The sequence below is a fragment of the Anabas testudineus genome, chromosome 12, assembly GCF_900324465.2.
Source record: "Anabas testudineus chromosome 12, fAnaTes1.2, whole genome shotgun sequence".
NCBI lineage: Eukaryota > Metazoa > Chordata > Actinopteri > Anabantiformes > Anabantidae > Anabas > Anabas testudineus.
This window is the reverse complement of record NC_046621.1, coordinates 3,578,965-3,605,694: the sequence shown is the minus strand read 5'-3', so window position 1 is coordinate 3,605,694 and position 26,730 is coordinate 3,578,965. Positions and strand designations below refer to the sequence as shown.

Sequence of the window (26,730 nt, the reverse complement as noted above, 5' to 3'; positions counted from 1 at the left end):
TGAGCAGTGCCCGGCATTTGCCAGACATGGTGCTTGGAGCTCATCCCAGAGGGATGCATTTTGTCTCATAACAACAGAGAATCTTTCCCCACCATCTGGTTGGGGTTCATGCAGAGGACTTGTGAAACTGAGTGATCACTGAGTTTTTTTGACACCTGGCCAAGGCCTTTCTTGTGCCATTACTCAGCCGACTTTAGAAGACTTCTGATGGTTCCAGACTTATTTTAGTTTCAATTATTGAGGCCACTGTGCTCCTGGGAGCACTCAAAGCTTTAGAAGTTGTTTTATTCCCTTGCCCTGATCTATGCCTCGCCACAAAATTGGCCTAAATACTGCTGTAAATGAGAGATATTTTTTTTAAAATAAAACTTTAATAACATTTTTATTGTCTATATGTATTAGGCAGAAATCCTACTTATACTTTTAAGATTAAAGTTTCAACACATCTGCAGAAAGTACATTTGGAATTTGTCTTATTGAATTAGAATTAAATTAGAACATTAGAAACACATTCTGCTGCATGAACTAAAGTGGGCCTGTGTGAGCGCTAGTTGACCACTGTGGAGACCTTTAGGAAACACACAGACATGTCAAGAATGAAACTGACTGAGGACTAATTATCTATCTCTGTCATAATTTACTCTCAGTAACAGTTGTCTCTCTTCGGTCTCTTTTTGTGGAGCCCTCCATCCACATCTTCTGTGTTTTATCAGTCAAGTTTTTTTGTGTGTTTTGTGTATGACTTTGTGGTTTGAGCTGACTCTAGTCTTAACCATTGTTTCTATAGCAACAATACTGACCCAGAAGGCACTTAAGTTACTCCAGGGAAGTGGTTTCCCAGCTCTGACTGGGTGAATAAAGTGGGAATCTGACTGGCCTGCCCTCCAGACTATTTCATTCACTGTTCCACAGAGGATACCAAAGGATCACTGCCAAGCTACAGAGTCACATGTTTGCCATTCACACATGCTTTTCAATAAATGCAGGTAGTGTTTTTAGGCAGTTAACTGCTATCAGGCTGACGTCTGGCTTTTTTATCGATTTAAGTAAATATGCTGCTTTAATAAGTGGGCTAAGAAAGAAAATCTCAGCTGAGAGGTCTTGAAATCTCTATAGCAGGTCTTGAACTGTCTAAGAGCAAAAACCAGAGCTCTTGATGAACTAAAGCTGGGTAAGTGTAGGCAGACATCATTCAGTAACATGTAGGTCAGTGGATAAGCCTATATAGGCAGTGTGCTGCCTTCCAGATTACTCGCTGGGGGCTTCAGGCAGCCAGACAGTCAGCCTAACAGGGCCACAGTTGTCCAGCCCAGTTCACTTTCCCTTTATTTATTTATTTATTTATTTATTTTTTGGTGGAGAAAACTTTCTTGTGGAAAAAGAAAAAAACATCGCGAGTTAATGGAAGTAAAGGGGAAAAAAAAAACCTAATGAATAATTTTATAAATGAAGTGGGAAACAGATGTTTAACGACACTAGATATTAAGTATCACCTGGATCACAAGTTACAAAACCGTCATAGATTTGCTCCTACTGCTATCCTGTTGACGTATATGTCTTCTTTCAACTTCTATACATCTCTTCCCACTAGTGTTCTCATGACACTGTCTGCTCCTACTTCCTAATTGCTTTTGCTTGCATACCTGACAACAACCCACAACTACTCCTTTCTCTGTCAACCCATATCACTCTCCTTCTTCCAGTCCTCCCTGTCCTCCCACTCTGCATAGCGTGCGTCATCCATATGCTCAGCCCTCATTACTCAGGATGAATGGAGCCAAGCCCTCTGTCAACCCCTCTGGTGATAGGCCAGATTACTCCTAGTATTTATACATGAGCTGCCGGCTGCTATAGCAGAGAGTACGTGGGAGGCTGAAAGACCCTTGCTTGTGCAGACCCCTTTTTAGTGTTGGCGTTTGCATCCATTTTTCATGAGTTGGAGATAGAGGGGTGGCTGGCCGTTACTCCTTTGAGTCAACTTTGTGCCATATAATCATGTACTCCTTAACTATTGTGAAGGTACTGAGTATAGAGCTCTTAAACTTTGCCACATTAGGCTATTAGGTCATATTTTGAGTAGCTCCTAATTTTCATCTTTACACATCCATGTAAAAGTATACAGGTCTGATAACGAAGACAGCGGGTTGTGTATGGATGACAAAATTTCATGAGTGGCATATTTACATGAGGTTGTGCCTGCACATTTGCTGCACTGACAGTCTGGGTCAAGGCTACCACAGTTTTAAACTCGGTTAGACAGTCAGCTTTTGCATCGAGTGGAAAAACTCAGATTATGCATACAGATTAAGGTGAGGGGGAGGAAGAGTCACATTCTCTACATGCTCTCAAGAACAAGGCCTCTGTTGACATGATACATTCCATAGTGGATACTGTACTTGGTGAAATCTTAGTGTTGACCTCAAGCTGTAAAATATATTGCTGCAGCAAGTTAAGGGCATGATTACAACTCCCCTCCCCGCTTCCCTTTAAGCTGTTCCCAACCAGATTGGAAAGATTTTGTGGCTTTTATGTCTTTACTTTGCAGTGGAGCTGAGGACAAGGATTTCCAAAATAATGGCTGAATCATGGCCTACTTTGTATTTTGTATGTTGATGCTCAACCCAACTCAAACAAGGCTTCAGCGTACCCATAATATTGAAAGCTCATTTTAAATGCCTGCAGACATTTCAGAATTAGAAAAAGCACTTCTACATGAATAGAGGAAACTGAAAGTGTACATTTTATGTGATCAGGATCCTTTGAGATGTTGTTTCTATTCGCTGAAACATTTAATGTGTTTTATTTCAAAACATTTTTGATCAGTGGAACGTGAATGATTCTTCTATAGAAGTGACTCTGAACTGAAGAGTTGTTATAAATCTACTGATAGTGTTGGAAAGCCTTCTTATCTTTGACCACATTCTAAATTATATATGCACCAAAGATATAGCAGTTAAACTCAGTGTTGCCATCTTAGCGAGTTTCAAAAAATGACTACCAACAAATCTAGTGACTTTCGGGCCTGACATTAAGTACTTTCTAGAGGGAAATGCTCCATCCTATGGCCATGCTTTTTGGTGTTCAGTGTGTGTGAGAGAGAGAACAGCAGCATTTTAAGTTGACCGGTCAGCTGCCAGAAAGAAGTGAGGTTAGCTGTTTAAAAATAATATCTATGCTATAGCTAGCTAGAGTTAGAGATCATTTAAGCGTCTTCGAGTGTCTTCAGCTAATAACATTGACAATGGTTGGCAACACTGGTTGAACCTTTAAATTAAAGTCCTGTTCAATCCACTTTTACTTGTCACAGTTTACTTGTCACTTTCACTGGGGAGATTTGGAAAATGCACGCTGTGATGAGAACAGTGTTGAGGGGAGCAAGGAGCAGAAGTCTCCAAAAGTAAACAGAGAAAATAGTTCCCTGGAAATCCCTGTAGCTGTTGAAAGAAACCTGATAGTGTTGTCAAGCCGCTACTGTAATGTCTTCACACTAGAGCTGGTTATGACTGTTGGATTAGATCCACTTTCTGATTTTCTGATTGATACACAAATATTTTATCTCCTTTTAAATCTCTGTCCTGAAGCAACCTTGTTGAACTCCAGAATAGACCATGTTCCTGTAAAAATATGCTGCATGGGAGTTTTTTGGTTCCTTTTTTTGGTTGACACTGCAGTATGTAGTGAACATTTGAAGATGTCAAATGTAGTTTTGATTTAGTAGAGGCATTTTTCCAAATTGTGTCAGTGACTTTATCATTTCTGCCTCATCAAAGCGTGAGTCATTGTTCGCCATGTGCTTTTGGACACTGACTGTTGACAATGATCTGTCTCATGGAGAGAGATTAGAAAAACAACATATGTGTTCTGTTCTGAAAACTAAGACTCCAGTCACGTGGTAATGGAGCCTATGCACATATCACATATCATATTTTATTAAAAATCTTTGCTGCACTCAAAACATTGGACTTGTGTCACATAGAAAATGGAAGTTAAAATGGAAAGTGGAAAATTGCACAATATAGTATTTACATATAGTATCTCTCTGTTTTATCTGTCTAGTGCCTGAGGATGTCCAAGCGGAGCTTGTTTGTTCGTCTGGTGCCCTGCCGCTGCTTGCGGGGTGAGGAGGAGACGGTAACATCGTTGGACTACTCCCACTGCAGCCTGGAGACTGTTCCTAAGGAGATCTTTAGCTTTGAGAAGACCCTGCAGGAACTCTACCTCGATGCCAACCAGATCGAGGAACTGCCCAAAGTAATAACATACACTGATGTATAGAAACTTGAAATTACCATTGTTCATCTACAGTTTCTAAAACCTTATACTGCATGTAGCGTGTAACCTCATAAGAACTCTACGAAGTCTACGTCAGTCGGATTGATTTTTTTTTTTTTGAACAGCATTTAAACCCTTAATGTGAAGTTGAAGATAACCATGTAATAACATACTGTAAATTCTTTCACACTTTATGATTTGAACTGTGTATTTTTTCTGTCTCTCCGCCAGCAACTGTTTAACTGCCAGTTGCTCTATCGACTGAGCATGCCAGATAATGACCTAACAGTGTTGCCTGCAGCGATCGCAAACCTCATCAATCTCAGGGAGCTTGATGTCAGCAAAAACAGTAAGCAGAATGACTACATGTTTTTACCTTGTGTTTTTCCTCAGAAATATCACATAGGTTAGTCTAGGTTGGTCTTTCTGATTAGCAGGTAAAATGAGTCATATAAAACATGAGAGAACCTGAAAACAGCCACTGATTTAGTAACTTGAAATGTGTAACTGTCCTAGTTCACCTTTTGGTCATCATGATTACTATTGACATCAGTAAGTGAAAGACATTGTCAGGAAGGAGTGGCATAATTGATACCATGTGTAGATTGCTTCAGAGATATTAAATGCCGTGGCATGTTTCATTTACAGCATATTACGTCACAGTAGTGTATGATTCAAACCCCTGATGTAATGGATGAAGGAAGTGGACAAGCCCAGACCTGCAATTTACTGTCTCTTTAGCGTAATATAATAGCAGCGACAAAACAGAACTCTGTACAACTTCTTAAGTTTTCACACAAACTGATAATGTCTGTACAAAGTGTTCAGCTCAAAGTGTCTTGTCAGTGGTTTCATAGAGTAGGAAGTGCCCACATGTCAAGGTGTGACATTTACCTCTTTGATCATGAACATTTGCATTGTTGAATACGATAGAGAACTTTGTTCTAGAAGTCCTTTAAACGTTGCAGATGATTAAAAAGAACAAAATTTGCTATGTCTGCTCACGTGAAAGCTGCACACAGAATCAATCGGGTGCTATTTTGAGTATTTTCTTACATCCTGTTGCTTTACAGTGGCTAGCATCATTGCCTGAAAATGTGCACACAGCGAGTTGCAGCTGTTCTCCAGTGCACTTCACCATGTCACTATATATATGCCATAATAAGCTACATTTAAAATACTTAGTGACCAGAAATGTGCAAATACCCAAGTCCCACATGTAACTATTAAATTAAAAAATCACAAGGAAGAAATCTTTTAAAACTGAAAATGTACAATACATCAAGCCAAACAATGTATTTCCAGGTCAGATCACTGTATCAGATGGTTGATTAGCAGAGCAGAGAATGGGTATGCAGCCTCAGAAAAATCTTTTCATGAATAAGGAAAGGTTAAAAAGATAGTTCCAATATAAATGAATGAGTGCAGAGACAGCCAACATTAAACAAACGTTGAAGGATGTGGTGTTTTCATGAACTCCATGTGCTGTGTTGACACTAAACGTAGCTTATCCTTCACGAAGCACTCTGTAGTAAGTGTTGTGGACACAAAATGAAGTAGGTGGAAATAAACCTTGAGACTTGATCACATGATGGTTCTCAGATACACAGGATGCTTATTGTTTAGTGAGAAGTCTCAGTCAGTGGTCTTTTTAGTTTTTTTAGGTCGCCTTGCACTCTCTTCTCAGGTTTGTTTAGAGAGGAAAGGTGCAGAGCCATTTCTAATGTGCCGTGAGCACATTTAGACAGAGAGCCTTCCTGCTTGCAATCACAGTCCACCTGTGTTTAACATTCATTAAGCTTCCCCTCCTAAACACAAGCAAGATGGTTTGCATTATCCTTCACCTTTTTAGCTCTGACAGGAGTAATTTGTTTAGTGTCAGGGGTAATAATGTAGTTGAGATACTGCATGTAGATTGTGTATCTATAATGTGTATTTTTGAAACCACAAATGCTTTTTTCTTCTTTTTTTTTTTAGGTATTCAAGAGTTTCCAGAAAACATCAAGAATTGCAAAACTCTAGCAATTGTAGAAGCCAGTGTGAATCCTATATCAAAGTGAGTACCCCACATATTTTCTAGTAGGATTCTGGCGTTGTGGCGGCTTTATCAGGCTTTCTGTGGTGCCTTTACTCTATATGTGTATGTTTGTGTTATCAGGCTACCTGAAGGCTTCACCCAGCTTCTAAATCTGACGCAGCTCTACCTGAACGATGCCTTCCTGGAGTTCTTACCAGCCAGCTTTGGGAGGTTAGTTTGCTCCCTGGTGTGGATCGAGATTAATAAGCAATAAAGCCTTGCACAGTGAGGATTGACAAAAAAATGGACTCTGCTCACTGCAGTTACAGCCAAAAGTATCAAACTTGCTTGATACAGTTAGCCAAGCTAGAGATTTTCCCCTACTGCATAATTAACACCACAACTGAATGGTATGGTGACGGTATATCAATTGTGACTACCTTGTTTAATCTCAATACTGGAGCCATGAAATTGATGCTAAGCTAGTTGGACACCAAGTGAATTTCTATTTCTCTACCCCATACAGCCTTTGCCTACAATAAATATCAAATTTACAGTTAACTACAGCATTTCTTTTGCCAGATGAAACTACAGCTAGGGTATATGGTTTGTTGGATGATCACATTGTATCATACATGTCTATCTACAAATAAATGTTGTTTATTTTATTTTACAGCTTTACCAGCTGTTTTGGTTTTGTTGAATTCATCATATCATATTATTGTTAGTTCCAGAATGTTTTTATAAATTTCTGTAACAATGGATGGAAATCAACGGAAATAACATGACTGTAAAAATGTCAGAGTTGAATTTCACCCTTGAATGAAATTAAGAAATCTCCCCAAAAAAAGACTTTAATGAGGAAATATGGAATAAACTATAGTACAATAGTAGAGGCACGATCCCTCTTCCAGGATGTACAGACTGATATCACATGCACGATTTGTCCTAGAAGCAAAAGCTACTGTATTTAACACATAACAAAGGCCATGTAGCAAATTATGCAGATGCAGATTAATTTCTTATACGTACACAGTTACAGTTATGTCATATGTATTGTACAGAAAGAATTGTGGTTGCACAAATACATTTTGAGTTGCCCATGCCGGTGCTTTCCCTGTATCCTTATTTGATGTCGCTAACACACCTCATGTGCTTTCTGTATAGCTGTAGACATTAGATCCTTTTGTTTCGTCTAGTGAAATGACCTGAAAAAGACCCTGTCATGTAGCTGCACATCAGCAGCAGCAGCAGATAAGACAGCAGAGGGGATCATTAAACTAAAACTATTCGACCTAATGTGTCTGAGGAGGTGAACGTTGTACATATCTTATATATATATATTTATCTTATATTCCCCTAATTAAGGAACATAATGATGACCACCGTGTGAAGATCACATTGGCTTTGTAGTCCTTAATGAATGAAATTTCCTTTTTACTTTACAGGTTGAATAAACTACAGATACTGGAGCTGAGGGAGAACCAGTTAAAGATGCTTCCAAAGTAAGTGGATTTCACTTCACACTTTCTCAGCATTACATCGGGAATCAGTGGTGTCATTTTTGTGCCATGGAGTGTAAAGAATTGTTATCCTTACTTCCACTGCAGTGTCTCTGCTGCATCCTCCAAACCTGCCTCTTTTTTATTTTCAACTGTAGGTTCACCCCCCACACCTCTAACTGTGGTATTAAATTCCATGATGTTACATAAGAGCCCCCTTTATTTGACTGCTTGCTGTGACAGGTTTTATAATCCTCTGCGGAGACAGCGGTTAGGGTTATTTCACATGTTGAAAAGGTTACAGTGCTGCTGGAAGACTAAATGTCCCACAGATATTTGAGAAAGCTGCAGGTGTTTGTGGGTTGAAACTACTTTCTCTTTCAATCTTCTCTTGTGCTTCGCCAACTGTGTCATTCCATTTTATGTCCTTTCCATTTTCACAGCAAAACTGCATTTTCCTATTTGCCTTTTTTAGTCTTCCCTCCTGTGGCTGAGTTTCCTTTTGCAATCTCATTCACTTAGCTTTTTCTTATTTTTCACTGACTGACAGGCCAGCCGGTGCATAAAGTACAGTGTAGAGCAGTGCTGGAGCTCAAAGAAGATCCTTTCTTCTCACTGTGTTTATGTGACAGAGGCCAGACCTGTTAAAAGCTGGATCCCTGACAAAGAAAAGGACTAATGATCGGGAATGTTGCCAGAGCAACACACAAGCATCTCAGAGATGTAAACAAATGCGTGCAAGCACAAAGGGGCACCGAGGTCTTTTCAGAGCTTCCACATAGAAAGTGCACTCCCTCTTTTCTCTGTCTTCCTCGCGGTGTACAGACACACGCAGCACATGCATAAACCAAATGCTTCACTGCATTTTAGAAGAGGCTGCTGTGCTCCTCAAAACTTTGAGTCATAAGCTATAGTGTTTTTTTTTTTTTTTCCCCCGCTGGTGAACTCATTTTCTAGACGAGGCCAGCACAGCTCAGTCTTACCCCTCTCAGCTCATGTAGGGGTCTCTGGTGTTCTTGCCAGCTTTGAGGTAAGAATGTGACAAAGCTGGCTAATGCGCAAGTACATGGACATGATTAATGCTTTCATTTTGCACCAAGTACTAAAATATCACCAACGGGATTAAATCATATTTAGAATTTGCACGTTATGTCTGACATTCTTATTTTATGAGGAGAACCTATTGTAAAAACAAAACCGACTCTACAGTGGGGTTGGTGGGCCTCTACTTTCCATCCCTGCTTGGAAACTCAGTCATGTTTTAAATGGACACATTTCATAACGGTGAAATGATCATCATTTTCATTCCCACTTATTTTTAATTTCTTTATTTTATTGAACTTGTTAACTCCCAGGACATTATTATCTTTAGTTGACTTTTTTTTACAATTTTCACAGTTCACAATTTTTTAATAATTTCACGGTTATGTCATTCATACACTCTGTGTATTTAATGAATAGCTCGGAGGAATGTCCCTCAATCAAGGACACTGAAACTGGTTTGGTGTACTGTCAAAAGCATGGTGTGAAACAAACCTTTAATAAAATGATGTTGGGGACTGTGTGAAGTTGAATAGTCCCAGTTTCTATTTGCCTGTTTACTGGGTGGCAGTGAATCTGAGTCTGTGACCTGAATGTGCAGAAAGTATTCTGGAGCAAGGCTTAGGGCTAGCATACGTCACATTTTCCATTATTTAAAGCATATTTCTGTCACGCCTGAGCTTAAAAGGTATTTACTTGCTCATAAAATTATTCAGTGAAAGGAGCACAGGCAGAGCTTTTGCGCTATTTAAATGTAATTTGAAAATTGACAAATAATCTTAAAAGGGAAAAAAGTAGTTTCTTGTGATCTGGCTTTTGAAGACCATGGTTCAAGTTGCTTATAATCTTGGCTGATGTTTAATATGCTGTATGGCTGATGAATATTTTCTGTTTAAGAGTGATTTAGAGTTGGGTTTCTCACTCTCTGTCTGTCCTGTGTTTTTATAGAAGCATGCAGAAGCTCACGCAGCTGGAGAGGTTGGACCTGGGGAGTAATGAGTTCGCTGAAGTGGTGAGTTTCTGTCAGTCAGTGCCCTGGGCTTTCTACCTCTCTAGTAGATATCTCACTGCCTCCCTCTTTTTCCTTCCCCTTAATTTTGAAATGCTTTTTAAGCGCACAAATGGCGTGTAACATTTGTTTTCATTGCCTTCATTAACACACAGTAATCACAGTGGAATAAATAAATTGCATGATTCATTTTTAGCTTGTTTGTGAGTAAAGCGCACACAAACACCCTTAAACATTCAAGCACACATCTCTACCACTCAAGCTCCTCTCTCCTTTTTACATTTATAGCCTGAGGTGCTGGAACAGCTGACTGGACTCAAGGAGCTGTGGATGGACGGGAACAAACTGACGTTTTTACCTGGGGTATAATTTACAGTCACCCTCGCACTTTCAGTTTCTGCTGTGTCCTTAAACATTATCTTTAGATAATTTCACTTAATACCCAAATAGCACATTTACTTAATCAAAATGAACCACACTCAGTTTACAGCCACTCTCTAGAAACACCACATTTAATGTCAATAAATGGATTACCACACAAAGGTAAATACAGAGTGGATTTCAAATGTCAAAAACAAATCTGCCACCGTGACGAAGTTGTTTTCTTTAAACATAATATGTAATAATGTTTTTGAAAGTCTGTAGTTTTTGTGTTACATTTTTCATTCAAATGACCAGCTTGTTTGTAACTAGGTCATAATTATAGCATTAGGTCTGCTGCCAGCATTTCAGCAGCATCCGCTATAATCACGGTCTGGCCTTTTATAAGCAGTGGCGTCTGTCAAGCATATAAATCAAAAGTGAACACAACAGCTGTTTAGTTTTCATATAAAGTGTGTGTTCATAATATTAATTAATAGGGTAATGTAACCGACGTTGGGATAATATCATGTCTAAGATGCTCCTAAGGAGCAGGTTTGTTTTTAACCTCACTGATAAGGTTGTCTTGATCCTGTGCTACATTATTCGGGGCATAAATTCAGTAAGATATCCGTGAAAATTCTGAATTTTTTATTTATTTATTTATTTTTGTCCAGATGCTGGGAATGCTGAAACAGCTGGTGTACCTGGATGTGTCCAAGAACACCCTGGAGATGGTAGATGAGCAAATCTGTGGCTGTGACAATCTGCAGGACCTTCTGCTCTCAAACAATGCTCTCACACAACTGCCCAGCTCCATTGGTAAAGATTACAGCGCATACACACACGTCTCAGCTAAAGAAAATCCATTACTAAACATTTAATTCATCTTTTGTCAATGTATTTTTTTATTTTGTATATCTAATTTATTTTAATGTTTTTGTATTTGCATTGTTCTAATTTCTATGCATTGTATGACAGTGTTTTAAAAATACATTATGTCACAATTTTAACTATCACAAATTTAAACTCTCTAGGTTGCATCAAAATTATGATTTTTTTAATCATAATCTTAATTTGTACAATAAATTACAAGGGTTCACCTAGTTACAAAATTTAATCTCATTGTCACCAAAAAGCTGTGAGTTAGTGTTTTATCCATATCCATGTGGTAGTGCCACAAAATGTTTTGCCCAGAGGAATATGACATTTAATTTCTTCTTCTTAGCTACAGCCAGTTTTGTGTCCTTTCGTGGATTAATGAGAATGAAGAAATTACTACTTGCATTTCTATACAACTGACCAAACTGATGACATGGATTTTTAATGTTATCTTCAGAAATTAAGCCAGACTTAAACAATCATATGGGCTCAGATGTATGGTGCCATTGAAGTCGGGTTCATTGCTAAACTGATATGATGTATTGATGACTGAATAAATTAATCAGACTAACTGCTGTAATTGATATCCTCTTTGTAGTGCAACAGCAAGTGATGATCAATAACTGCCTTGAGCTCTATGTATTTCTCTAATGTTCTCTTTCTCTAGGCTCGCTGAAGAAACTGACTGCACTGAAAGTGGATGAGAACCAGCTGATGTACTTGCCAGACTCCATTGGAGGGTGAGCGTCACAGCACTACCTTTAATATCAGGAGAATAAACCCTGAGATCAGTGGATTATTGACCTCTTTTCATTCTGCTGTCCTCTGATGGCATAATATGTCTGTCTGGGTAAATGAGATATTCCCATTAAAATTTTGATGAGTTCTAACAAGTCTGAATGGTAAACCTGCTCTTCACCAGATGCGGAGGCTGCTTTGAGAGCAATACATTTGTGTGCTGACCCTGTATGAAATCTGAATCGTTGTGGTTCAGCTTAATGATCAGACTCCAATGTGCTTTTTATTTTTTAAATCACTCCCACATTCATGACAAAGATCATGTTACTGTGCATCTGTACAGTTTAGTTTTTCATTCATTGTTTTCAAACACCATCAATTATCCCTTATGTTAGAATGTGTCTCGTTGTGTACTTTGACACAGATTATGTGACAAAGCCTATGGTTTAGCTTAATCCCATGCAAGGATTTTAGCTTAAGCAAGCTGATTTTTTTTTTTTTTCCATTTATACCTAGCTGATTTTATTCACTGCACTACTGGTGCATTGGATTGTTTATTTTCAGCAGGGAGGGGGTCAAATCCTGTGTTTTGGAGTCTGATGTAACACAGGAGCTGTCCCACAGGCCTGTTATCTGAGTGCATTTGCATTTTTCATTCAGGAGAAAGCCCCAACTGTATTGCACTTCTGTGTTAACAGGGGCTTAGTCTGAAATGTTTTTTAAGGTTTGTCCTATGAAGCTTTTAAGATGCATCAGTGTTGTCGAAGGTGTTTTAGCATTTCACTGAGATGGCAAAATATTGTCGCACCAGCTTCTCTGAATTAAAACTAATCTCAGTTCTTGCTTGAACAAATTATTCTGTTGACTTTGTTTTGTGTGGTGGATTTATTATTTATTTGTATGCTGCATTTAAGTGAGGTGGAGGTCAACTTTACTCTGGAAGTTTGCTCTAGTTCTGTGGTTCAATGTAACTAAATGCTGCTTTTCCATATTTAATTTGGACTGAACAGTCCACGTGTTGACCTGAAGTGTCAGAGATTTATGTTTACCTGAGACCTCAATCGTTGTGAGGACTCTAGCACAAGCATTTTGTAATGAGCTGAAGTTGTTGAACATAAATTTACCTGACCTGCTAGAAATCAAAACAAAGCACAGTATGTGTAGTATTTGCATCACTCTATTAAAGCTGCTGTCCTCCTCTGGCTTCTTCTCATGTTAGGCTGACATCTCTAGATGAGCTGGACTGCAGTTTCAATGAGATAGAAGCTTTGCCCACTTCCATTGGCCAGTGTGTCAGCATCCGCACATTTGCTGCAGATCACAACTTTCTTACCTACCTTCCCCCTGAGGTTAGTGTGCACACTATATGCATTCACGCACATTTTATTATTATTACTGTACGTTGTGTGGCATGTCAGTCAGCGAGGTTGCTTCCACAGCTCTGATTCTTTGATATCTTCCCCTTGCAGATGGGCAGCTGGAAGAATGCAACTGTGCTGTTTCTACATTCCAACAAGCTGGAGTCTTTGCCTGAGGAGATGGGTGACATGGAGAATCTCAAAGTCATCAATCTCAGCAACAACACGTGAGTCTGCATTGACAATATTCGTGCAAAATAAGGGTCAAGTTTAAGGACAAAAGAATTAACTTTTCATTTTTATCAATGGTGTGCAGTTGTTATCTAAAGGTGAAAGCCAATAATCAGAGTTGCAGTTATTCTGATAACTACCTATGAAGTGTCGTAATATTTCTTTCACTGTGAATTGATTAATTGATGAAAAGAAGAATAAAGCAAAAAAAAAGTCTTATTGTTTGAAGAGCCCGCACACACTATCTTAAATATAACCTGTCAATGACAAGATCATGATTAAATGTTCTTAATTCTGGCCAGAATGAAAATAGGTTGGTGTAGATGCTAAGACCCGATTGAGGTTTTAATCAGGGGTTTTCCTTCCCCAGAGTCGGCTCTGTGCCTAATACCCTGAATAACTTTGACCCCACAGCACTGACTTTTTTTTAATACAAAAGGGATTATAGCTACAGACTGACTTTACAGTGGGCCTTCATAGATTAATGAATTTCATAAACATTTCTTACCTGTACCAATGCACTGAATCATTTTGTTCTGCTGCAGGTTAAAGAATCTTCCCTACAGTTTCACTAAACTGAACCAGATGACTGCGATGTGGCTGTCTGAAAATCAGGTAAAACCAAAAGTCCAGTGCTGACGCTGTTATGGAATAGGACCAGGGTACATGACTTGTCACAACATTTGGGTGTAAGTGAATCCAGTGGCTCACAGGAAAACACGATCAGAATGCAGTGAGCCACTTTCAGGATGTTGGATGTAAACATGCCAAATGGCAATGTAGGTCAGATTTAGTGATTCCCTAACTTCATCCTAATGAATGTCTTGTTGGTAGTAAAGATTTATGGGCTAGAGTTTGGTAATCTAGATGATCCAGTCCAAAGCCTTGGAAAGTTGTATGACACAAATCTGAATGACAGTGAGCAAGCTTATAAGATAAGGCATCAACGGCTATTCAGACTGAAAGGGGATGTAGAGAGATCAAGGGTTACGAAGCAAGCTGCAATTTCGGTTTCAGGCTCAGCTGATGTCATCCTTGACAGCGCACTAGAGAAACCTGTGAGAGGTGTAAACATTTGAGTCTAGTCAGCTCCAGTGCAAGGTAGTGGTTTGGACTCCCACTTTGTCACAGCAGCGTGGCCTAGCATGACAAAGGGATTCTTAAACTACTCATATAAAGCTTTGCAGAGCAGCAAAGGAAAATGGAGGTTGGAGAGGACGCTCTGGGACTGTACTTTTCTGCTTGTTCCGGTTTATAGATATTTCTAAACTACAGTCTGTTCTCTGCCCACATTGAAAAATGAATTATTCATGCAGTTTTCTCATCCTGGTCTCCTGGATTGTAATAAGTCTCTGTACAAATGAATAAATGCCTGAACAAATTGTCAGTGAAAAGCTGCAGCCATTTCAGAATGCTGCAGAAAAACATTTAGGGAAAAACAAGTCAGAGAGCCCACTTTTCCCCTGTCCTGCTCTTTAAATTCAGCTGCTTATTGAATGCAGAATCAAGTGTAAGACTTCTCTTATTATTTTCAAGGCCCTCTCCACTGGCAATCTCTATTATTAGGCAGGACTCAGAAGGGCCCTGCTTGTCCCATGTTTAGCAATAAGGGAGACTATCACTATTCCACGGGGCTCCTTTCCTATTGAAAAATCTTTTTGTCCAAGCTGCTATTTTATTGATATGTTTGTGTGTCAAAGTTGTGAATTCCTCTTCTTTTATTGACTTGTATTGTATATACACTAGTTCAAGTCAGGATTTGAGTATTTGTTGTGTTAGTAGGGCTGAAAACAAACCCAGGAGAGGCAATCTAATAGGTACATCTACAGAATCCCTGTGTGTTAGTGTTGGACAGTTGCCACAACAATGGCAGGCCCTAGGGAATATAGATGGAGCTGATGAGCTTTATCAAACACCCAGATTTGCTTGTTATGCTTCAGCTGATGCAAACTATAAAAGAAGACACTCTGAGAGTTGGGGAGAGAAAACCATCATTGTTCTATCTTGTGATGTGTTATTTCCTCTCAGTTAAGTGTTTTCTGTGACCAGATTTTATCCTGTTCATGCTGATAATGAAGCCCAGCCCATTCTCCAAGCCAAAGGGAGGCACAGAGAACACCAGGGCACACTGAGTGTCTCTACAAAGCACTGTTGATCGCAGATAGCACACAAACCTACGTTTTGTCTCCCACAGTCAAAACCCCTGATTCCACTCCAGAAAGAGGAGGATCCTGACACACACAAAACTGTGTTGACCAACTATATGTTCCCCCAGCAACCCAGATCTGACGACTGTGAGTGTTTGTCTGTTATATTCTTCCATGATGTGTTGTCTGGTCAGTTCTCAAACTGCAAAAGTCTCTGATCTGTTGTCATCAATTCATAGGAGTAGAGCTGGATATTAAAGATCAGAACTAGTTAATCAATCCTTGCTGCTAAGCATTCTAATTATTAATACAACTATTTTTAAAAATAAAACATTGACAGAGTTTGTGGAGGGTGATGATCCATATCCAGTGTGGAATTAAGGAAGAGATTTTAAAAGCTGTATTCAAATGACTGCAGCTACTATCTTTATTGACACAGTCTTACAGGTGACCTGCAAGGACCTCTGAATGCATTTTTTATGAGGGACCTTGTCACATGAGACTGAGGCTGTAGAAGAAACACTAGTCTTCTTCTCTTGTAAAGCATCTGTTAGTTTGTTTGGGTTCCTATTGCACCAGTCAGCTTACACTGACCTGGTTACATCTTAGTTTTAAAGTAATTAGTGGTTTAAGATCTACAATATGTGTTTCAACAACTGAAATGGTGGTGAAGCAAACATGTATTTCTTCTGATGTTCTTTCCTCTTTATATGATTTTAAAAACTTATTAACTGGAGCTTTATCTGCTCTTGTGTTTCCTGAGAAGCTAGAGAAATGTTGCTACGTCATGACCTGACTGCACTTATTATGTTTTGATAAGGAGTGTACACAATATGTGACTCAAAAATATTTTATGGTATATCAGTCACTGCAGAGTTTAAAGAAAGCATCGTTATCACACCCTAAGAACTAAGGAGTGAGATTAAGATGCTGCATGTATTTGTATGTTTTCAAAATTTGCAAGACATTGCAGACAAATCCTGCAAGAATGTTTGAACTAATCATTAAATAATTCATAATTCAGCTTATGTCTTTTTTTCCATGTCAAATGTTTTATTGTACAGTAGAGCAAACTTTTCAAAGTGCAGTTTTGAGAGTAGTGTTGAGATGTTTTCAGTTTACTCGAATGGCTTTTCCAGGAATCATTTATTGTTGTATGTGTTTGCCTTTTGGTTAAAGGATTAATACTTGAATTTCAAGTTCTTCCACAGCTCCTGCAATTAATTGGCATGCCCCCTGTTGACTGTGTGCCTTCTTGTGGTCAAAATCAACATTACATGTGTTGAACACAGTATGATTTTAAATTGAAAACTAGCAAACTATTGTAATCTTGGATTCTCTTTTGATTTAAGACATTCCCAACTCTGACTCTGAGAGTTTTAATCCGACTCTCTGGGAGGAGCAGCGCAAACACCGAGCTCAGGTGGCTTTTGAGTGTGACGAGGACAAGGATGAGAGAGAAACACCCCCAAGGGTTAGTGTCGCACATTTGTCACTGTTCAAATAAGAAATTATAAACAATGTTTTAGATATGATATGGGAAAGAAAATGTTTGTAGTGTAGTAGCCATTAAACACCCCTCACTTTCAATGTGAGTCTCATCAAATACTCATATTTCGTCTCTCATAGTCCCACTGTTGTCACAAACTGAAACCAGATGATTGCAAGTTTTTGTGTATTTTTTACTCCTGCAGGAGGGAAATTTGAAGCGCTACCCTACACCTTACCCAGACGAACTCAAGAACATGGTGAAGACAGCCCAGTCTGTGGCCCACAGGCTGAAGGAGGATGAGTCAGGTGACGAGGCAGGGAAAGATGTAAAACCAATCGAAAGGAACCACGTCGGAGTGCAGGATGTGGGAGTTAAGGTCAGCTACAGCTAAATGAGATAAATTACTTGGAAGTAAATCTGTCTGTTTCATTTCTTGTCTGTTTAGCTTGGTTTTAGTTCCTCTTTAACTCTTTATTTAACTGACCATCTGTTATGTTTTGTGCAGGTGATAGAGACCCCCTGTTCCAATGGATTGGCATCAGATGTGGAGCCCCAAGTATCTACCAACATAGGTGTTCCAAACCTCTGCACCCCAGAATCAGACACTTCTGAGTCTTACATCTCTCAGAAAGTCCCACTGAAGTCCTCAGAGGGCTCTATGATGAACCATGAGGACACACTGGAGGTACTTTTATTATAAAGGGATCTCACAGATCAACACAAATAAATGTACAGTGTTGAAGCAGGCAGTGATTCTTTTTGCCTTCAGGATTCTGAGGAGCTGTCAGATGAAGAAGAGGAGATGAAAATTGCTGAACTGAGGCCTCCTCTTATTGAAATCTCCATCAACCAGCCTAAAGTAGTGACTTTAAGTAAAGATAAAAAAGGTACAAGCTTGGTTTGAGCCATTCAAATACAGTATTTCAAGTGAATAATTAATCTTGACAGGTAAGGTTAAGATATAGGTTGTTAACTGATGTTTCTGATTAACAGATGATGGAAAAGATGCAGACTCTTTGCTTGATGACACAGTGGCCAACAGCAACCAGAACAACAGCAACTGTTCATCTCCTTCGCGTATGTCTGACTCAGTTTCCCTGACTACAGACAGCAGTCAGGACAACTCTCTGTGCACCCCTGAGAGGGAGGCAAAGATGCCTTTCCTGCCCAAAAGCCGGTAAGAACAGTTCATCACCCTGTTGACCTAAAGTAAAAACTATTCCTCTTCCTGCTTTTACAGCACAGCTGTTCTTCGTTTTAGGCAAGAAGATGAGAATATGAACCAGCCTAAAGACACCACCCCTCTCCTCCATAATGGTAATGGATCGGAAACATCCCTTCAGGCCCTTTTAAAAACCCAGCAGTCCCCACCAGAGAAATTAGGTGACTACGACCTGTCCATGGAAGCTAGACTGGCCTTCATCGAGAAGGGGATTAACCATGGCATGGGAGACACCTACACCAAGTGGGACCAAATCAATATGAATGTGTCCAAGCTGCCAACTGACAATATGGTTCAGTTGGACGAGCTGGACAGAGCCAAGAATGGTTCAGTAACCTGTAAGGACTTGGACAGCAAGCAGGGTTTTAGCAATGACAACATGGGGCATTTACAGAATGGAAACCAGCAGGTCAGTGACTGCATCAGTAGTCAGGGGAATAAAAGCCAAGCGATGAGAGTGGAGACATCTGCTGTGTATGTGGCTTCGACAGGCGTGACAGCCAGCAGTGACATGTCTCTGTCTCGCAGCACAGAGGAACTGTCTCCAGAGAAAAGGTCCCATCCCCCACAGGTGATGAAGTCACACAGTGTCAGTAACATAGAAACAGGGGGCATGAGGTTGTATTCGTTTGAGGGTGATGATGACTCCTATGACACAGCAGCAGTGACTATGATGGCCGGATCCGGCCCAGGGACAGGAGCTCAGGGCCAGAGCATAGTACGGAGCAAGTCAGCCGGTCAGTTACTCAACGACCAGGCTCTTCAGGTCTACCCCAGCTCCTCTGCATCTTCCTCAGACCTGCTCTCCACTTCTAAGCCTCCTGTCGGCACCAGCAGATATCCAGTCACCTCCAGCATGGCTATGGGCATTTCTCCCCCTCAGTACAACATACAGTACACAAGCAGTGCCATGCCGAAAGAGGCACTCTGGGCCCAGAGGACGCCCATCCCCCCAGAACAACAAGGCTACCTCCCTCCTCCTCCACATTCACTAGCCAACACCAACTACTCCAACCGTAATCAGGCACCTTCTTACCCTCTGCAGCCCCAACAGAGGGGGCCTTCTATGACCCCCAAACCTTCTGGGGACATGTGGAGTATGGAAAGACTTCATGCTACTGCTGGCCAGCCTAGAAGCAGCACTCTTCAGAGGCAAAGCAGCACCACGTCCACAGCCTCCATGGGTGACGCAAGGCGCATGCCTGAAGGAGAATACATGACTTACAGAGACATTCACACCCTCGCTAGGGGACCACTGGCAATGAGCCAGGCCATGCAGAGACCCCTCTCCGCTCGCACTTACAGCATTGATGTACCTGGAGCTTCCAGGCCTCTCAGCGCCAGACCACAGCCCCACGAGCTTCCAGAGAGGACCATGTCTGTCAGTGATTTCAACTACCAGCACAGCAGCCCCAGCAAGAGGCCCAACACCAGGGTGAAGTCTGAGCACTCGCTACTGGACGGGCCGGGACAGATGTCGGGGGGACTGGGAGCAGGAAGGGTGCCTGCAGACTGGAGAGACCAGGTGATGCGGCACATAGAGGCCAAGAAAATGGAAAAGGTAAAATGTAGATGATAAAAAGTGAGATTTTCAGGATGATTTTTGGTTTGATGAATTGTATCAGTAAAGGTGTGTGAAGTATTTTTGTAGTAGTTAACCTATGACAAGTACAAGAGGCCAACTCTATCAACGTGTTCATCTTTGCAGGGCAGCACAGAGAAATGGCTGTAATCTAGAAATCATTTTCAATTGTTTTGCTAGTCCCCTTCCAACATCTGTAAAAGAAAAACACACGTCAAGCCTTTCTGTAGCCCTGTTTTAAATGGTTGTTTACCCAAACTGTAAAAGTTCAGCAACATCTTTCCAGAAACGGTGTCCCTGTTATTACTCAATAATCCACAATGCCAGTGGAAACAGTCAAGAGTAATGGGGTCATGTTTCTTGGGAGAGATATTTCATTTGTCATGACTTGACACATATATTTGGGTGAACCAACCCTTTAATGTGGAGTTGCTACCTTTGCTGAAGCCTACTAACCCTCCTGTGTGTGTGTGAGGAATATTTCTCATTCACTGCATGTTTGTCTCTATATGCTCTAAATGTATTTGTTGTGTCTTTTTATGTCATCGCTCATTCGGTGGATTGCATGGCCACCGCTGACATGTCGGTTGGTGCTGGTTGTTCCATGTCGCCCGTGTATTCAGAATGCACTGTCTCGCTCCTATAATTCCAATAATGCTCCTCTGAGCTGGTCTCACTACAGCAGCTGTAGGGATATGCATGCCAGCCAAGGGTCTCTGGTCTTTAGCGCCAGAGACGGACAGCCCTACGGAGCTCTGGGCTTTTGTGTGAGTATTGTGAATTTGTAGTTAGCTCCTGCAGTTGTTACTAAGCCAGGGCGTCCAGCCTGTGCTAGTTTCACATCCTTAGAAGATAAGGAAATGTCTGGTTCCTTCTATCCTCAGAAGCCGCCTCTCACTTGTCCTTTTATAGACAAATGAAAGTATGGCTCCCCCAACGTCTGGTTTCTCATCACCACAAACCCCTCCCAGCACAAATGATGTTTTCTCACAGCAAAACATAATGTGACTGTGTAGCTAGACTTGTATAAAAGGGGCATGCTTAGTGTTTGGTATTAAACCAATTGGTTCAGTCAGAGATAAATCACTACACCTGAAAGGAGGCAGACTTGATCAAAGAGTTGTAGCTACTTAGAAACACTAAAATGAAACTGAAGCTTTATCCTCACAAAAATTAAAGCTGTGTTTAGCACAGTCATTAAAAACATTTATGCCTCCTTATTGTGCAGTTGGATCTTTGTACTTCTAGACATGTTTACAGCCAGTCCAGATTGTCTTTCAGTCCAGCTGACTACAAAAAGTGTAATGGAAGAAACTTGAACTTGAAATTAAACTTGATTTCTCTGTAGCGATATAATATGATTATTGTATATGGTACAAAATGAACCCTTTTAAACTTGTCATATTCTTTCACATATTAATCATCATCCCAGTGTCTGTTCTCCGTCCATCCTGCCATGCTCCAATCACTCTGTGATTATAATGCATGTCAGCAGCCATGATTTTCTTCTCCTTTAACTGCACTTTAATTCTTATTTTCATCATCGCATCTTCATTTCAACTATTGATCACTTCAGAATCACTTGATAGCCTCTCACTTTATATGTGGGGGGTGAAAACTGTGTTTGCACAAGGTAAGTGGAAAGAGTGTTTGTCTAGCTGATTTTAAAAAGTGGGCCTTCAAATCTATAGAGGAGATTTTTTTTTCTGCGAGTGTTGTATAACCACTTCACTGCATGACATTTAAGCTTCACTTGATCTGAAGTGGGCTTGCATTCAGAATTATACAGTGCTTAGAGTTTAATCTCAGTTGTGTCTCTTTCCTCTCCCCTAAATCAACACCTTACTGCCTAATGTCATTACCAGACATGAATAATGTTTGTCATCATCTAATTCTGTGTCTGTTTGTGTTCTGTTACGCTTTGTTGTAAATGAGTTTCAGTCGAGTCGGGTGAGGACATAGTGTTGATATTCATCACTGTCTTTACTTTCAGGATGATGTGTTTGGACAAGGGCAGCAGGGCTACACCATGGACACCCACAGAAAAGTAAGTACTACAGAGCAGGGTTTTAACTGCAGAGCAAAAAAGGTGGTCAAAGTTTGCATCTTGTTCCACAGCCAAATAACTGCTCAGTTCATGAGTGTACGTTCTGGTTTCCTAGGTGCCTTTGATGAACGGTCAGATGGGTCCTCCTGTTCGTCCTCAAATGAGCCAGACGCCCATTGCCCGTCACCCTTCCAGGGAACAGCTCATCGATTACCTGATGCTCAAAGTTTCCCAGCAGCCCCAGGGGCCACCGCGTACCCCACACGATACACTGCAACATGAGGTACATGCACAAAAGAGATGCCAAAAATTTATTTTGAGAGTAGTGTACTGTACAATGTTAGTTTAATTAAAAGAATAAAATGATATTTGACGTTTTAACATTGGTTTAAATATGAAGCTGGTTAGCAAAGCCTGCGGTCAAGCAACTGGCCACTGGCTTCCGTTTTATTTTTACCAAACACAAACAAGATTGCTATCTTATCAAACTCTTAGAAAGAAAACAAATAAGCTTTTATACCCCAAATTTCAGATTAAGTGCTTGTGCTTATTGTGCGCCGCCAGAAGCTGATATTTGACTCATTTAGTTTCATATGTACATTATCTCGCTCTCCAGTTGAACAAAAAACTTTGTGCTGTGGTGGAAGACTGATACAGGAAACATGCGTAATTAACAGTGACAGCATGTGGATAAATGCCTAATGAAAGTATGTGGGTGTGTTTCAGATCCGTGTGAAAGTGGAGAAGAATCCAGAACTGGGTTTCAGTATATCAGGAGGAGTAGGAGGCCGGGGAAACCCCTTTCATCCAGATGACAATGTAAAAAGAGTTTTTTACTCTTGTGTTCCAACAATAATTCCAGATTTTATACCCAGCACATCTTGGTGTACTTTGTAATTCACATATTTTCCATATCACATCAATCCAGGGTATATATGTGACAAGGGTTCAGCCTGAGGGGCCGGCATCCAAGATTCTTCAGCCTGGAGATAAAATTATTCAGGTACCACAAGTGTGTTTTTTTTTTAATTGGATTAAAATTTATATGTTTTCGTCAGCTTGTTGATGACTGACAAATTACTGTATTTTTTTTCGTAGGCAAATGGGTACAGCTTTGTGAACATCGATCATGGGCATGCAGTGTCCCTGCTGAAGATGTTTCCACACATGGTGGATATGACTATCGTGAGAGAAATACAAGCATAGACTTCACTGAAACAGACCTCTGAAGTGGGGGGGTACACAAAAGGAGAGCGGAGCAGAGAAACTGATATTGACTCTCGTATTTTTTATACACAGAAGAGATTAATCTGTTCATACCTGTTGGGACTATTTATAGAGGAGATCTTCAGAGCCTTGCTTAAACGGGGAAAACCACTGAATGTAGTGGATCAAAGTGAGCCGGCTGCAAACAACTGCAAGTACGAGTCCTCAAAAGGCCATCACTGTGGTATATATATTTTTATACAAAAGAAGGTGAAGATATGATCTGATTTGATGCAAATAATTACTGTGGTCTCTGTACAGGTCTTTGTTTTAGTTTTGTTTTGGGTTTTTTGTCCCATACTTCTAAGTCCTTTTATCATCAATTGGGTTTTATTTCTGTGGATGGACATGAATTGACCACTAGGGGGCAGGGCTCCTCCTTTGCCTTTTTCTTTTTCTCTTTTTCTTTACTTCTTTTTAAGGTGTTGAAACCATTTTCTGGTCTGCCGTGTGATCTCATATGGAGGACAGTGTTACGTGCTTTTCATGTGTAGACGAATGTAGATCAAGGTGGCGTTTTTGAGATATTTTTTTTTCCCCTCAAACACTTAAAAAGAGGAAATCATCCACCATCCTCCAACTTCTGTCGTCATTTCGTCCCAAATATCTGCACAGCAACAGCTCAGCATATCATCTCTACCTGTGCTGTGTGAAAACCGTTCTTTTTCATTGTACAGGACTCAGAACGTGTCAGATGATAAAGAAATGCTCTCTGCATGTGATCATATAATGAAACAGGAAAATGGAACGGAAATTCAGATATGATACTAGGGATGTAGCAAGTGTGTGTTTGCTCGGCCTTAATCTGTTTTGAGTCATAAGCTTTTGACTGAAGAAATAGTTTGGTGTTTTGGGAAATAAACTTGTTTGGATAAGAACAGAGCAACCAGTTGGACTAGAAACAGTGAGAAATGGAAACGCAATCCCTCTCCGAACACATCTAAAGTCCACAAATACAAATGTTAAATGCTGCTGTTTAACATATGCACAAGTTAAAGTGTAAAAGGACAGTTTGCCATTTTAGCCGGGGTTATGTGCCAAACTGTTTCTTGGCTAGGAGCCTTGAATCGCCACTAGTTATGTATGAAGCGAATGAGATGCAACCTGTTAATTTGTAAGCTTAAGCAGCACTGGAACTATGGGTTGTGTTACCCTGAGCCAGAGCCAGGCTAGCTCTAGCTGTTTCCACCATTACTAGTGTTACATGTGTATTTGCTGTGGCTTTATATCTAACGAGCATATGTGGGAGTGGTATCAGTCTTTCCATTCAACCTCCCCACCAGGTAGCAAATTCCCAATTATACTGTTTCTATAAGCAGAAAAACACATGGCAGTTATGCTAGTTAACCAAAGTACGTCTGGAAAATGTGGACAGAAGGCAAATGTAGGAGACGACTAGAGAAAAGGTAATTGAACAAGAACAGGTCAACTTTTCACGCGTGTGTTGTTTTGTTGGGCAGCCATTGGTGGGATAAGGGTTTCAACATCTGCTCATTTTATTTTTTACATGGTAGAAGACCACAGTTTGCCTTTTGTGTCTGTATAAAATGTTTTATCGCACGTCATTTACTCATCACTTCTCAAGCTCAGTCTGTTGTTTTTACTTTGCTGTACAGAGTAGAGTTGGGAGAAGCAAGTTGTCAAGTGCCATAGACCTTGAACTGTTTGACTAGGGGAGGACCTTTGACCCCAGAACCCAAGCAATACTCACACGTTCACAACCTTCGTTGAAAAGTGAAGTACATTTGCAGCATAATGGCTTGAAAGCAATATTTAAAGCCTTTATTTTCATTCAGAAAAGCAACATCAAATAGCATTTTTAACAAACACGACTTTTTAGTAATCCCTGATGATTTTACATGATTTTTTTATATGGTGAAAAGAATCTTTTTTTGTAATGAAATACAGTAGTACTAAAAAGTAACTTCTCTGCATTGTGTACAAGTGAATGTTTGTGTCACTGTGCCCATCTGTTGCTCAGAATATCATCAGCTCCTGGTGTTCATTTGTACAAAATAATCAACTTAACACGGTTGAAAAAACAGTCGAAGCAGCGTCTGAAAACATTCGTAGTGTTTGTTGAAGATCTGTGTCAGGAGGAAGAAAGGAGGAAAGATTTTCCATGTACTTGTCAATTGCATGAAATCAGCCTGTTATATTTATATTCACTGGTAAACCGTTCAGAGGGACGTGTTTCCATAGCCAATGGAAATGATCAAATTCACATAACGAACTAAAGGCCCCGTTAATTCCAGCAGCATACTGTGTTTGTGACCACTGATTAGTTTGTACAGTATCTGATCACATTTTATCCTGCACTGTTTCAACAAACAGCATTCCCTCCATCTGTGGACAGCAGATCGACGTCTACTAAACTTGTCCGGTTTGTAGTTTGATCCATATTTTCTGCTTGTGACGCTGTCGAACCAAATTGAAAACACTGTGGTAATAATCCGATTTCTTTTTATCCCTTTAAAAACATTACAGTGCTGTTTAAAGTGCAGTGGTACACTTAATTTTTACACTTGATCTAAAATCAGTCAGATTAGTTCAAAGGTAAATTACAATATAATGTACATTTTCCAAAATTGCTCACGTAACATATTGTATTTTACACAGATTAATTTTTTAATATTTGTTTTAATTGTACTGGTGATTTCTTTTTTACTTCTTAAAAAGGTAGGGAGAATTTCTGGGGTAATCGTCACTTTATATTCATTAAAAAAAAAAAAAAAAGTACAGTCTGACATTGCAGACAATCTAGGGAGTTAAAACATGTTCTCACACTTTCTTCATCCATGTTGGTCTGTTTCTTATGCTCCTGTATTCTTATTTATTTAGCAGTCTTCTGAGGCTTTTAAACCTTACTAATCAAATTGTAAATACTCTTACAAATTGAGAAAAGAATTAATAATGGCATTAGTGACTTGCGATTGTAAAACCAGCAATAAATTGCAATGCAGAGGCACCTGTTTTGATGTAAAGGTAGTATTTCTAAGGTTTCTCCGGAAACGGTCGCGGTGAGACGATGATTCATATTCAACATTCCAGATTTTGTACATAATCACCTGTTTCTGAAGTAACCTGTGGAAAATAAACTAATGTTCCTTAACAATGGTTGTTTTGTCTTCATTTCTTCTTCATCTCGCTCATTATCTGGAAGGTTGATGCCAAAAGCTGCTTCGTACCCAGTGCAGTAAATGAACGACTTCAGGTCATTAAATTAGGATTGTAACACCAACAATACATCAATCATGAGTCCAACTCGCTGCTAAATTATGAAAATTTAAACAAGCTTGAAGAATATTGTGCTTGTGTGCAGGTTCCTCTAACACCACCTGGTGGTTCGCGTGGGATGAACATGGGTCAGCATGAGAGAAATGTGATGATGTGGTTACAGGTGTCGGAACACGCTTTACGTCAGTGTGACATTTTAATTCTCTTCATTTAACTGTTTTAATACATTTGAACCAGACTAGTTGTGACAGGAATGAGAATTTCCACATACTGACAATAGCTAATATAATATGAATCGAAAGGCTAGAACAGCTTTCATTTGAGTTT

The 26,730-nt window shown here is 40.0% G+C and overlaps 1 protein-coding gene across 3 annotated transcripts in view; it reads left to right on the top strand.

The window, feature by feature from the left end:
* Positions 1-25,885, top strand: part of erbin (erbb2 interacting protein) — a 42,581-nt gene extending 16,696 nt beyond the window's left edge. For 2 of the 3 annotated variants that reach the window (XM_026353706.1, XM_026353705.1), the window contains 24 exons: positions 4,057-4,251; positions 4,504-4,621; positions 6,250-6,328; positions 6,431-6,520; positions 7,738-7,794; positions 9,781-9,844; positions 10,130-10,204; positions 10,879-11,023; positions 11,751-11,823; positions 13,041-13,170; positions 13,291-13,406; positions 13,956-14,025; positions 15,605-15,704; positions 16,910-17,031; positions 17,252-17,425; positions 17,555-17,734; positions 17,819-17,936; positions 18,043-18,226; positions 18,311-19,832; positions 21,847-21,900; positions 22,016-22,183; positions 22,627-22,719; positions 22,829-22,903; positions 22,999-25,885. In XM_026353706.1, coding sequence (XP_026209491.1) covers positions 4,066-4,251; positions 4,504-4,621; positions 6,250-6,328; positions 6,431-6,520; positions 7,738-7,794; positions 9,781-9,844; positions 10,130-10,204; positions 10,879-11,023; positions 11,751-11,823; positions 13,041-13,170; positions 13,291-13,406; positions 13,956-14,025; positions 15,605-15,704; positions 16,910-17,031; positions 17,252-17,425; positions 17,555-17,734; positions 17,819-17,936; positions 18,043-18,226; positions 18,311-19,832; positions 21,847-21,900; positions 22,016-22,183; positions 22,627-22,719; positions 22,829-22,903; positions 22,999-23,106 — 4,101 coding nt within the window. In that variant the 5' untranslated portion in view covers positions 4,057-4,065 and the 3' untranslated portion in view covers positions 23,107-25,885. Of the gene's footprint in view, positions 1-4,056; positions 4,252-4,503; positions 4,622-6,249; positions 6,329-6,430; positions 6,521-7,737; positions 7,795-9,780; positions 9,845-10,129; positions 10,205-10,878; positions 11,024-11,750; positions 11,824-13,040; positions 13,171-13,290; positions 13,407-13,955; positions 14,026-15,604; positions 15,705-16,909; positions 17,032-17,251; positions 17,426-17,554; positions 17,735-17,818; positions 17,937-18,042; positions 18,227-18,310; positions 19,833-20,476; positions 20,621-21,846; positions 21,901-22,015; positions 22,184-22,626; positions 22,720-22,828; positions 22,904-22,998 lie in introns of all 3 variants that reach the window. The other variant, XM_026353707.1, reaches the window with a different exon arrangement.
* The last annotated feature ends 845 nt before the right edge of the window (positions 25,886-26,730 follow it).